Genomic DNA, 12536 nt, shown 5'->3' with positions numbered 1-12536 from the left:
ACTGGTCAGATTTTGAATTTAAATTATTTGTAACAGTTTTTTTCACTTAACACCCACATTATTATCAGATTTAAATTTTAATTCAATATATCAGTTATAGATCAGATTATATATATTCATGTCCAGGTTCAATGAATTAGACTAAGCCCATTAACAAAGTGACTTAGCCCAATTCAGTATCTAACCAAGCCCAACAATTGTAATAATAATAATAATAATCCAGTCACTGATAAATAAATTTTGAATTAAAATTAATTCTCAAATAAATAAAATCCTCGCCCAGGTCTCCTCGCGTATGCGAGACGCCAATACATTCATCCAAATTGCCCTTCGACCCGACCCGGTGTGTGGCGTGGCGTGGCGGGCCTGGGGGGCGGCGGCGGCGCGCGCGTGTGTGTGTGTGCGCGCGTGAAGCACACAACAACACAATGGACCATCACACTGTGTGATACCATATAAAGCACACAACCCCCTTTATTTATTTCAATGTGGGACAAAACATTCTTAAAAATTCCAAACTTTTCCAAGCTACTTTCAACTCTCATTTCATATGGATTTATTAAGAAAATTCTTAAAACCATACATGGAAATTTAAGTTCAAATATCATTGAACAATTTCCAATCATTAGATTTTAGGATTAACATCAAGAAAATAATAAAATTAAGCTCTAAAATCCTAATTTTCTTACAATCCCCCACAAATCCATACAGAAATGCGATTAATTTTTCATCGTGACTTATTTTTTCAGAGTCGGTACCCTTCCGGGTTTGGACCCTCCTAATTCCTCTACTTCAATTGCTATCGGATTTAGATGGAATATTTCACCTTTAATCTTAATCCGTTTAGTATAACCATATTCCATAGATGACGACAAGTCAAAGGCTATGGTGCTAATCTACGGCTTTGAGACATTAATGGTCATGTCTCGATCCTGTTCATCGAATGATTTAAGGATTAACCCTATCCTCTAATTGTGATGACATAATTACATTCGCTTAGCTGGGCATCTTCAGAGATATACTGCATCTATCTTGTCAAATGACTTGACCCCATTCAGAGTTTTAACACACTTGTTTTTCTAACAGTGTCAGTACCTTCTAGGTTTACAGGGGATAGACTCAGATACTATAGTATCATTTATGTAGCAAAAGTACTACCAATTCATCCTTTCAGCTTGTTATTACCCATTGAATACACTTCGAGGGATCTCCTTTAGTTCCTTAGTAATAGAGCTACTACTAGGTTTTGCCCCCACATTTGTCATATTTTCCACATGATCAGGAATAGAACTTGATGTGTGAGTAGGATCTTCCTCAGAAGTTATTTCAGTTATTCCAGTCTTCATAGGGTAGACATCCTCAAAGAATGTCGCATCTCGAAATTCAACCATCGTGTTTGCCACTATACCATCTATGTCTGATTTTAACACTAAAAATCTCATAGCTGTAGTGGTTTCAAGATAGCCCGGAAAGATACAGTCAACAGTCTTTGGACCTAGTTTCTTTCTCTTGTGTTCAGGAACAAGCACTTTAGTAAGGCACCCCCACACACGAAGATACTTAAGACTAGTCATCCTGCCTTTCCATAACTCCAAGGGTGTCTTATCCATGTGTTTCAGAGGGATTCTATTCAAAATATGGCTAGCTGTATTTAGAGCCTCTCACCACATGTATTTAGGCAACCCAGAGTTAATAAGCATACTATTAATCATATCTTTAAATGTTCTGTTCTTTCGCTCAGCAACCCCATTAGACTCAGGTGTGTATGGTGGACTAACTTCATGAACTATACCATTGTTTGCATAAAATTCATTAAAATCATTACTCGTATACTCACCACCTCTATCAGAGCTCAACCTTTTAAGTACCTTACTGGTTTGTTTTTCTACTTCAGTTTTATATATAATGAATTTACTAAGTGCTTCATCCTTATGTCTAAGTAAATAAACATAACAATCTACTACTATCATCTATAAAAGTAATGAAGTATCTAAACTGGTCCTTGGTCAACACACCACCAAATTCACAAATATCAGTGTGTACTAAATCTAACAAGTCTGAATCCCTAACAACGTTATGAAAAGGTTTCCTTATTTGTTTAGCAGACACACATACTTGACATTTAGAATTCTTTTCTATGGTATGTTTTGGAATTAACTCTAAGTTCATCATGTTCTTAAGAGCACCAAAGTTTAAATGACCTAGTCTAGCATGCCATATATTCAAGGATTCAATACAGTTAACAGAAGGAATAACATTATTATTCAAATTTCCCAAAACAGGATCCACATTAATAACAAATAAACCATTTGACAAGTAACCCTTGCCAAAGAATGTACCAGTGTGAATAAGAACTAATTTATTATATTTGAACGAAATTTCAAAACCACTAGAAACTAAACAGCTTCCACTTATTATATTTCTACGCAAGTCGGGAACATGATGCACTCTCGTCAGAGATAGAATACGTCCTGAAGGGAACTTCAGATCCACGTTTCCAACTCCATGTACTTTAGCAGCACTAGCATTCCCCATCTTCACAGTCAGGCTACGACTCTGTTGATAAGATACAAATAAACTAATATTAGCACAAATATGTACATTAGCTCCAGTATCTATCAACCATTCATTTGACAGATAGGTAGAAAATATTACAGGATTGTAGGATATCGGTCATCGTTGGTTTCAGAAGCCTTAGCCTCACCAACAACCATGTTCACTACGGACCCACTTGCGGTTTCAAGCACAACATTCGCTTGCGCTACCACCTCGGTTTTCTTCGCTTTCTTTATAGGGCAGTCCTTACTCCAGTGCCCAACCTTCCCACAAGACCAGTATGGTTTGTTTGCCTTGGGTTTCTTGGCCTTGTCCTTGTCACTCTTAGGTTTATTACTATTATATTTCTTAGCAAAAGCCTTCCTCTTCTGTCCTACAGTTGCTATGTTTACCTTCGAGGTAACGTGTTCAGTTGGCATCACATATCCCTATTTGTACTTGTGTTGTTCTTGCACCGAGATGTCCAGCATAAGGTTGGTCCAGGTGATCTCTCATTTCTGTCTTTTCAGGGAGAGAGAAAACTCTTCCCAAGACTTCGGGAGCTTTTCAATCACACTCATCACCTTGAACTTCTCCGGGAGGTCCATTCTAGACTCCTTCAAAGCATGCACTATCATCTCGAACTCATGTAACTGCTCAGTCATGGACTTATTGTCCACCAACTTGAACTCGAGGAACTTTACCACAGAACACTTTTCTAGACCTTGCGAGTCAGTATTATGTGTCTGGTCCAGCTTCTCCCATAAGAGTTTTGCGGAGTAGGCATCAGAAGAATAGACATCAAACAAAGTGTTTGTTAGTGCCGCCAGAATGGCCGCCCTAGCCACTCCATCCTTCTCAGCCCACTTCACAAAAGCCTTAATTGTGTCAGTCTTCTCTTGATCCACTACTGGTTTCTCATATTCCACAACCGGCCACTGACCCTTTATAGTCAGCCATAACTTCATCCTTTTCTGCCAGGGAGAAAAGCCAATGCCACCGTTGAATTTCTCCGGTAAACCGGTTAGTTCAACAGCTTGTGGGAAACTATAGGTGGTCCAATCAATGGCCCCAGCAGTTGCACCCGAACCGCTACCACCACCAACGATAACCTCACTTTCGTTAACCATTATGCTAAATTCTAAATAACTAATATTCTCTTTAAGAATGTTGTAAATCTCACTAACAAATATAGCAACATAGAGGCAAGTGTATAAAGAATTTAGCAAGTCCAGGCCAAGTCCACAGTCAACAAAACAAAGCATGCATATAAACAAAATCAGTAACTGAAATAACGAAGAGAAAAACGAAGATGTACCCGAAACCATAGCTTTTAACAGAGACTAAAAATAATGGTAGTGCACAGATACATAATGCCAAGAAAAGAAGATCACAGCTGAGTCACCAGGCCTTGCTTGAAGCCATGGCTGCTCTTGAAGAGAATATTACCTCATACCTGCTGCATTTGAGATGCGTGCAACATCTCCACCAGAATAAAACAGCTCGGAGTTTATGTTAACAGCAGCAACAAAACCTCCACCTCGACTAGCACCTCAGTCGCCGGAAAACTAACAGCACTTCGAACTTGTATTTTTTGGAGAGAAATGCAGAGAGGGAGAAGAGAAGAGAATGTTGTGTGGTTAAAAAATACATTCACTTTAGCCTCTATTTATAGGAGAGGAAAAGTGAAATTGTTCCACACACTTAATGTATCAAATAAACTGCTCCATTAATAAATAAAATCAAAACTGATCAGATTTTGAATTGAAATTATTTGTAACAGTTTTTTTCACTCAACACCCACATTATTATCAGATTTAAATTTTAATTCAATATATCAGTTACAGATCAGATTATATATATTCATGTCCAGGTTCAATGAATTAGACTAAGCCCACTAACAAAGTGACTTAGCCCAATTCAGTATCGAACCAAGCCCAACAATTGTAATAATAATAATCCAGTCACTGATAAATAAATTTTGAATTAAAATTAATTCTCAAATAAATAAAATCATCGCCCAGGTCGCCTCGCGTATGTGAGACGCCGAGTCATTCGCCCAAATTATCCTTCGACCCGACCCGGTGTGTGGCGCGGCGTGGCGGAGTGGGGCGGCGGCGGCGCGCGCGCGTGTGTGTGCGCATGAAGCACACAACAACACAATGGACCATCACACACCTTAGTAGTTGTATACTACTCATGTGTGTGATACCATATAAAGCACACAACCCCCTTTATTTATTTCAACATGGGACAAAACATTCTCAAAAATTTCAAGCTTTTCCAAGCTACTTTCAACTCTCATTTCATATGGATTTCATTAAGAAAATTCTTAAAACCATACATGAAAATTTAAGTTCAAATATCATTGAACAATTTCCAATCATTAGATTTTAGGATTAACATCAAGAACATAATAAAATTAATCTCTAAATCCTAATTTTCTAACATAAAGTCCACAAAGTGATTCAATAAGACATTTTCTTGCTAACTGAATTGAAGAAAGCTCAAGTAGCTGCTTTTCCAGAAGCATACTAACATCTAAGTAAGGGAGTGGCATACATATGTCCAACCACCAAATATTGCAAACATTTCCAAATTCCTAAGCAATTTGTCATAGCCAACAAGAAGCTGATTATGAATTTGGAGACAGACTTGAAGACTAAGCAATACAAGACTGTTAAAGATGAAGAAATGATCAAGCTATTGGGGAGATATCTGAGGAATCCTGAAGCCAGTTTGCCTAAAATTCAAATCTATAAGGATAACTTGGATGATGATGAGCTGAAGAAAGATGATCAAAAACCTTCTGGCTCAAATCCAAGTCAATCTTCTAAGGCAACTGGCAACAAAGAAGGAGAAAAGAAAAGAGATGCAAAGAAGAAAGGGAATGATGAGAAGAAAGGAAAAGAGAGAAGAAGGAAGATGGTTCAGAGCCACAGAAAAATACCCTAAAAATCCAAATCAACCAAACTCAAACCCCTAAGCCAACAAACTCAAACACTTTACCAACTCTAACCTCTAAACCTAAATTCTTGTACAAACACATTGCTAACACCATACTAAAAATACCAATCACCTCAAGCCAAATTTTTCTAAAAAAAATCTCAAACCTACCTTCTTTTAAGCCACCAACCAAAACTCATTATAAATCCGTTGGAAGAAAACCAAAGAAAATACAAGTTACTAAGAGGGCCATCTAGAACTGCTTTAATCAAAATGATTTTCTACCCTTGAACTGGTGTATCGCAGATGAAGACTACTTTCAATAATTATCTGAAGAAATGGTCAAAATTTGGGTTGTATCATTGAGAGAAGTAAGAATCTACTATCAAGATGGTACCTACACCTTACTTGGCAGAAATTTAAAGAGGGTGATAAGCTTACTAAAGGATAAGGATACTGGTACAATGGTATGGAGGTCTGTATTGGCTATATGGTTGATAGTAAGGGAAGAAAGAAGAGCAAAAGAAAAGGTTGAAAGAGAGGAGATGGAAAGAAAATATATTGAAGAGATAGAAATGTTTGTGCAAAAATATGAAGAACTTAAGGCAAAAAAGATGGACATTTTCTGAACATCAAGATTGGCAGATTCTCAAGAATTAGGGTTGATTTCTTGAACAATTATTCATTAGATAAGAAGCTTGAGCTTGTAGAAGCTCTAAGAGGTACACAAATCATAGAGGAACTGGAAGTACTTGTAAATTTAAAGGACCTCTTTAGAAAAGAAGCAGGCTATGAGAAATTTGTATGATGAATGTATCTTTCAAACTCAAGAAATCACTTATTGTATAAAAGTTGTATTTCTGTCAATTTTGTATGAAATGTTTTATTGTTCATTGTAACTTGGGTTTAGTCTTGTTACCAGGCATGAATTTGTGATAAGCAATCTTCTCACAAATTGGGGGAGATTGTTGTACAAGACATATATGTGCTATAACAAGACTAAGTCAAATTGACAGCCCTAAGAATTAGTTGTATGATAAACTAAATTTGTATTTTATACTGTATTACTTGAGTCTGTAAAAATGTCAAAGATTAGACTGGAGTATTTTCCTGTGAACAGTCTCAAGCCTGAGAATAAAATCTGGAAGAAGATCAAGAAGATCATGCCTCAGAGAAATTGTGAAGAAGCTTGAAGTTGAATAAAACTGTTTTGGGAAAAATATTCTAAGTCAAGATATCTACAAGTCACAGATCAAGTCATATAGAGAAGTTATTCGAGAACTCCAGAATGACTCATCGAGAAGTTCAAAGTAGCTTATAGAGAAGTCTCAAAGTTATCGACAAGTCAAATGAAGACATGAAGATTGGAGATATCGACAAGTCAAATTATCATTAGAGATCTCAGAGATATCTACAAGTCAAAATGTATATAGAGATCTCTGAGATATCGACAAGTCATTTATGCATTAGAGAACTCAGAGATATCGACAAGTCAAATGAAGATACGAAGATTGGAGATGTCAACAAGTCAAATTCTCATTAGAGATCTCAGAGTTATCGATAAGTCAAAATGCTTATAGAGATCTCAGAGATATCGACAAGCCATTTTTACATGCAGAAATTTGGAGACCTCGACAAGCCAAGTTCACTTATAGAGAACTCAGAGACCTCGACAAGTCAAAACACGTATAGAGAACTAAGAGATCTCGATAAGCCATTGTACTTATAGAGATGTCAGTTCTCTATAGTTCAGACTGGAGATCTCGATATGAAGCTCAAGTACAGAATGCAGACAAGTTAAATATTCAAGATTATCAATCAACAAACAATCTAATCACTTAGATTAAAAAGTCTACAAAAGTAGCTTGAAGAGTGCAAAATCAAAGGTCAAGATTAACTGACAAAGAAAAGTCACAGATTCACAGGATTTAAAAAGATATACTAAGCCAGAAATGGAAAGCTTTAGAGATAACTTAAAGTAGGGTTTAGTACATTATATTGCATGTTGTATAAACCTGTGTTTACTATTCTATAAAGTAAACACTGGTCCTTTGCTTTTTATTTTGTATCAAACCGATCTATAATTTTCTTGTAACTCTCTCAAGGAAGAAGCTGAATCCTTTACTTATAAAGAACCCAGGTTTTGTAGCAAGACACTGGCTTAATTTTAATACAAAATTAAGTGAGTTTTGAAATATTGTGTGCACTGTTTATTTTCAGTTAACATAATATTTCTGCATTTCTTATATGCTTTGTTACCAAGCAATTAACCTTGAAAAAGCCTTAAATATAACTAAAACACATTCACCCATGTGTTGTATTCATTACCTAACACGGTGGGGTCCCGGTCCATTGATTTTTAAGAACCGAAACAATTCCTAAATTAACAGAAACCCCCGAAAACACATATAATGTATGAAAACACACATAAAACGAGATAAAACTAGTACCTCGATAAAGACGCTAATAAACACGCGTCCAGATCGCGGGTTCTTTCATACAGTTGCATTTTAAACACATAACAATTAATCGAAAAAAATTCGGGTCCTTGCGGGGCCACAGATAACAACTATAACATGTCATAACATGGAAATAATCATTTTAAACTCGTGTAAACACATAATATTTATTTAATTATCACAAAATATTCACATAATTTTTCCGGATATTACACCACCCACTTCAATGTACTGTAATGCGACATATTCCATTCTGGTTACGATAATGGAATAAAGTAATGAATGTATATTTTTGATTTGGGTATGGAGATTAAGAAAAAAGGAATGTGGTGAGAAAATGTAAGGAAAATGAGTAAAGTGGTGGAAATAATCATTATTCACGATATAAAGTTAGTGAAGTGGAAGAAAATAGTGAATATAAGTGAGTGTAGTTAATTTTATATATAAATTTTTTACTATTTTCGATAAATTTCGAAATATTTATAATTAAATGAGACGTCCCAAAATAGAAAGTGTATAGAAATGATATGTGGAGTTCCAAATACTATATTAAAGTTTGGAAACTTACTAAAAATTAAAAAGCATCGGATTGTATTTCAAAGTTTTTTTTTTATTTCATACACTGTCAAAGGAGTATTATTCTGTTGATGTTTTTAATTTTTAGTCGACTTTTATATTTTTAAGCTGCGGCGTGTTAAGCGGTTGTCACACCTACCATTGTTGATTCATATATAGTTTAAATTGTTGTGATGGAATAATTGTAAATTATTGACAAAAAACATAAAGAAAGTGTTAGAGTGGGTGCGCCCAACAGTTTACGTAGATAATCCAATCAACCCTGTGGGCCGGCATATTGTTTATACCAAATTACATGTACAATTCTAGCAAAGTTTACCAAAGTCCAAACATAGGGGCTAATAAAGAATACAAGTCCAAATATAAAAAAGAGGGGTTGGCATGGCAAAGTCATACAAATATTGTAGTCTTATTAAAATGCGAATCAAATTAAAAAAATAAAAACCGCATCTTATCCGGCTTTTTTCTTAGAGCTGCTAGTTTCTGTGACTGTTACTCAAGGCACCGTCATCCCATTTTTTGCTTTAATGGAAGTGACCCATTATGTCTTTGTCTATAATTTGTAGTAGTAGTAGTTCCCTCTTAACTCGTTTGATCCATAATAATTTATAAGATTAAATTTTTAAACGACATCTATCGAGTAATTATTTTAAGCTCACGGCACAACAGGGTCCAGGCTTGTCGGCCGAGGCACGGCGTCATCAAAAATTATCTACCTATATTTTTATTTATATCTATATTTAGATCCCGTAATTTTGGATACAAATATCCTCATTAAGATTATTTAGGAATTTGTTCATGATAATTTAATATTTGTATTTTTTGTATACGCACACAGAAGTATACAGTCGAAATTTAATATCGTTTTTGTATTTATTGTTCGAATACACGACACAAAGTATATTACATAAATAAATATTATAATTAAATTTTAATATTTTTTATAGATATATGAAGAATTATAATAAATGTATGCATATTTATTTTTAAAATATTATTTGATTTCATTATATTATATAGAATTGAGATATAAATATATATTTTTCATATATTTCATAATTTTTTTAACTAAAAATCAAATATTTTAATTTATATTAATATTAAATTTAATATATATTTATATTCAATAAACACTACATGACACGAAACGAAAGTACATGAACACAAATGTACATGAACTCTAAACATGTTGATTTTGTGATTGGAATTCAACTACACGAAACACGAAAATAGACGATACGAAAATATACGACACAGTTAAAATTTAACTATTATTACATTGATTAAATTTTTTATCTATTATTTAATTGTACTATGGAGATCCAAAAAGGCCCTACATTAATATTTAACTTTAATTTAAAGCAAGTATAATACACAACAAGTCTTAAAATTTAAAAGTCCCCATCTATTTCCCTCCCAAGTTTTTATAATTTTTAATTTTATTCTTTATTGAAAGATATATATTTTAAAAAATTATAAAAATGTTACTTTAATTTTTCTATTTTTTTATAATTTTTATAATTTTCTAAAAATATTTGTAAAAATACGATACGAATAAAATTAACAAAATATACAGCTAGTTACATACATTCGAGTTTTCTTTCCGTTGCATATGGAAACCAGTCGAGATTGCAACCGGTTGTATCGGAATGTAAAAAAAGTGTATTTTTACAAAAAAAATTATTATACAGAAATTAAAAAGAGAAATAAAAATATCTAGGAACAATTCCCCGCATAATCCAATTAAATACTCCCTCTGTCCCTCCCATTTGTTTACACTTTCCTTTTTGGGATGTCCCATCCAATTGTTTACATTTCAAAACTTTCCAAAAATAGTAAAGTTTTTATAATTTTTAAATTAACTACATCCACTATTTTCTTCCACTATAACCACTTTATACATATAATATTAATCGGTCCCACTACTTTACTCATTTTTTCAACTTTTCTCCACTACTTTATCATTTTTCTTAAACTCCGCGCCCCACCCAAATGTAAACATCTGGGAGGGACGGAGGGAGTATCTGTCATAAAACTCACATGGATCATTCTTATCTCTAATTCATAACTCCACAGTCCACAGACGTTTCCCCTCTTTTCTGCGGGCCCCAAAACAAGTTACACTTTCATATCACCGGCAATAACCGGTAACAAGTTTCATTTACACAACGCCGTTATGTCTCCTAAATAACACCCGTATATAACACACAAACACACACCATCATCTACCCACAACTAAACACTCCTAAATCAAATAAAATAAATGAGCGTTAGGGTTTAATTTCACCAATTCACCTATACACACACACACGCATCTGTATCTACATACATACACAAACACACATGTCTAGCCGTGAATTCTCTCCGATCATAGACGTCGAGTCAAACGACGACGTTTCCGAAACGCTTTTCGTAAAGCGGCGCTTCTGCTTCTGCATCCCTTACGGCTCCGACAATTCGGCGACCTCCGGAATCAAATCGCTGTGGAACAGCGGAGTCAACTCACTGAAGAAGCTTCGCGAGTGGTCGGAGATCGTCGCCGGACCGAAATGGAAGACTTTTATCCGGCGATTCAATCGGAGCAAAAGTTCTAATAAGTACCAGTACGATCCGCTTAGCTACGCGCTTAATTTCGATGAAGGTCCGACCCGGAACGGTGACCCGGTGGAGGTGGATGAGTATTTGACGCGAAACTTCTCGTCGAGGTACGCGACGGTGCCGGGTTTGGGGAAAGGGTCTGTGGATCTAGGTAAGGAAGGTCCGAGTTTTAGCTGAGGTGGAGGGTGACGTCAGTGGAATGGGAAGATTTTTTTTTGATTTTTTTTTGTTTTTGATTATTTTTATGATAATGTATGTATATTTTTTTGGAATGTAGTGAATAATTAAATTAGTGATGGTGAAGTGTGTGATAATGCGTGCAAGTTTTTGGTAGGCGGTGCGGTGGCACTCATGAATCATGATTATCTTGTTGTTATGCTTTGTCGCATAATTGAACTGTGTATAATTATTTAGATATTTTAATTTTAATTTCCCTTTTTAATGTTTTGGTATGTTATTAATTTCGGATTTATGTAAAAATTGTTACTTTTTCTCTGTGTAATAGGAACTTGGAGAATTAAAAATTTAACTAAAAGGTTAGGATTTTAAGATTTTATTTTGATGTTTGAGCAGCACCAGCACCTAACTTGGGGAAAATAGCGCAATTCTTATGTTGTGTTTGGTTTTACTAATGAAATTTGTAGTAGATGTTAGTTATATGTTTTAAATATTCATTCTTTCCTCCATTCTGTTCCAAGCCATTTACTTACATCAGAGCCCACCCCCCTCCAATTTCACAAGGAATGGTCCATTCTCCCCATACCCATTTTCTTACAACTCTTATCATAAAATTATGCATCATCTCATTTTTTTTCAAATCTTTCAACTTACCTACATTGTTTTCTTTTATTTTTTTGCATTTCACTCCATTTTCCCCAACCAAATACAATATTAGAGTTTTAACTTAAGATAGGTACAAATGAATTTTTAACATGAATGTTGGGGTATTTTTATAGTTACAGTATTTGATTAAAAAATTATAATGTTGCTATTAAAAGTATATTACGAACTCATATAAATCATACATTGGCTCTAATTTTGTAATCAAAGAAACATTAATTATATTTTGCGAAAAAGTGATAAAAATTAACCGATTATCTAAAAAAATTAACAAAAATAATCAATTTGAAAAAACTAACCAACTTTGATCAATTGAAGTAGTGGTATCTCAATTTGTATATAATATTTAACCAGTAATATAAGATACTCCGATGATAGTTAAGTAATAATGTATCGACATCCTAATTCGTATATGATATTTAATCATGTAACTAGTAATATAAAATACTCCACTGATAGTTAAGTATATTATAATTAAATATTTCATAGTAAATGACAGTTGGTTATCTTATCGACTAAATTTGAAAAAAAAAAAATTGATGAATCTGAAAATCTTTACTTAGCGTTGGAGAATGCAAATTG

General features: G+C 34.3%; 1 protein-coding gene across 1 annotated transcript; it reads left to right on the top strand.

Moving 5' to 3' along the window:
- Positions 1 to 10859: 10859 nt before the first annotated feature.
- Positions 10860 to 11291, top strand: LOC141659924 (uncharacterized). The gene has a single exon (XM_074466863.1). It carries the CDS (start codon positions 10860 to 10862, stop codon positions 11289 to 11291), a length of 432 nt encoding a protein of 143 aa, XP_074322964.1.
- The last annotated feature ends 1245 nt before the right edge of the window (positions 11292 to 12536 follow it).

Source organism: Apium graveolens, chromosome 5 (genome assembly GCF_009905375.1).
Source record: "Apium graveolens cultivar Ventura chromosome 5, ASM990537v1, whole genome shotgun sequence".
Lineage (NCBI taxonomy): Eukaryota > Viridiplantae > Streptophyta > Magnoliopsida > Apiales > Apiaceae > Apium > Apium graveolens.
This window is presented reverse-complemented; position numbering and strand designations above follow the sequence as displayed.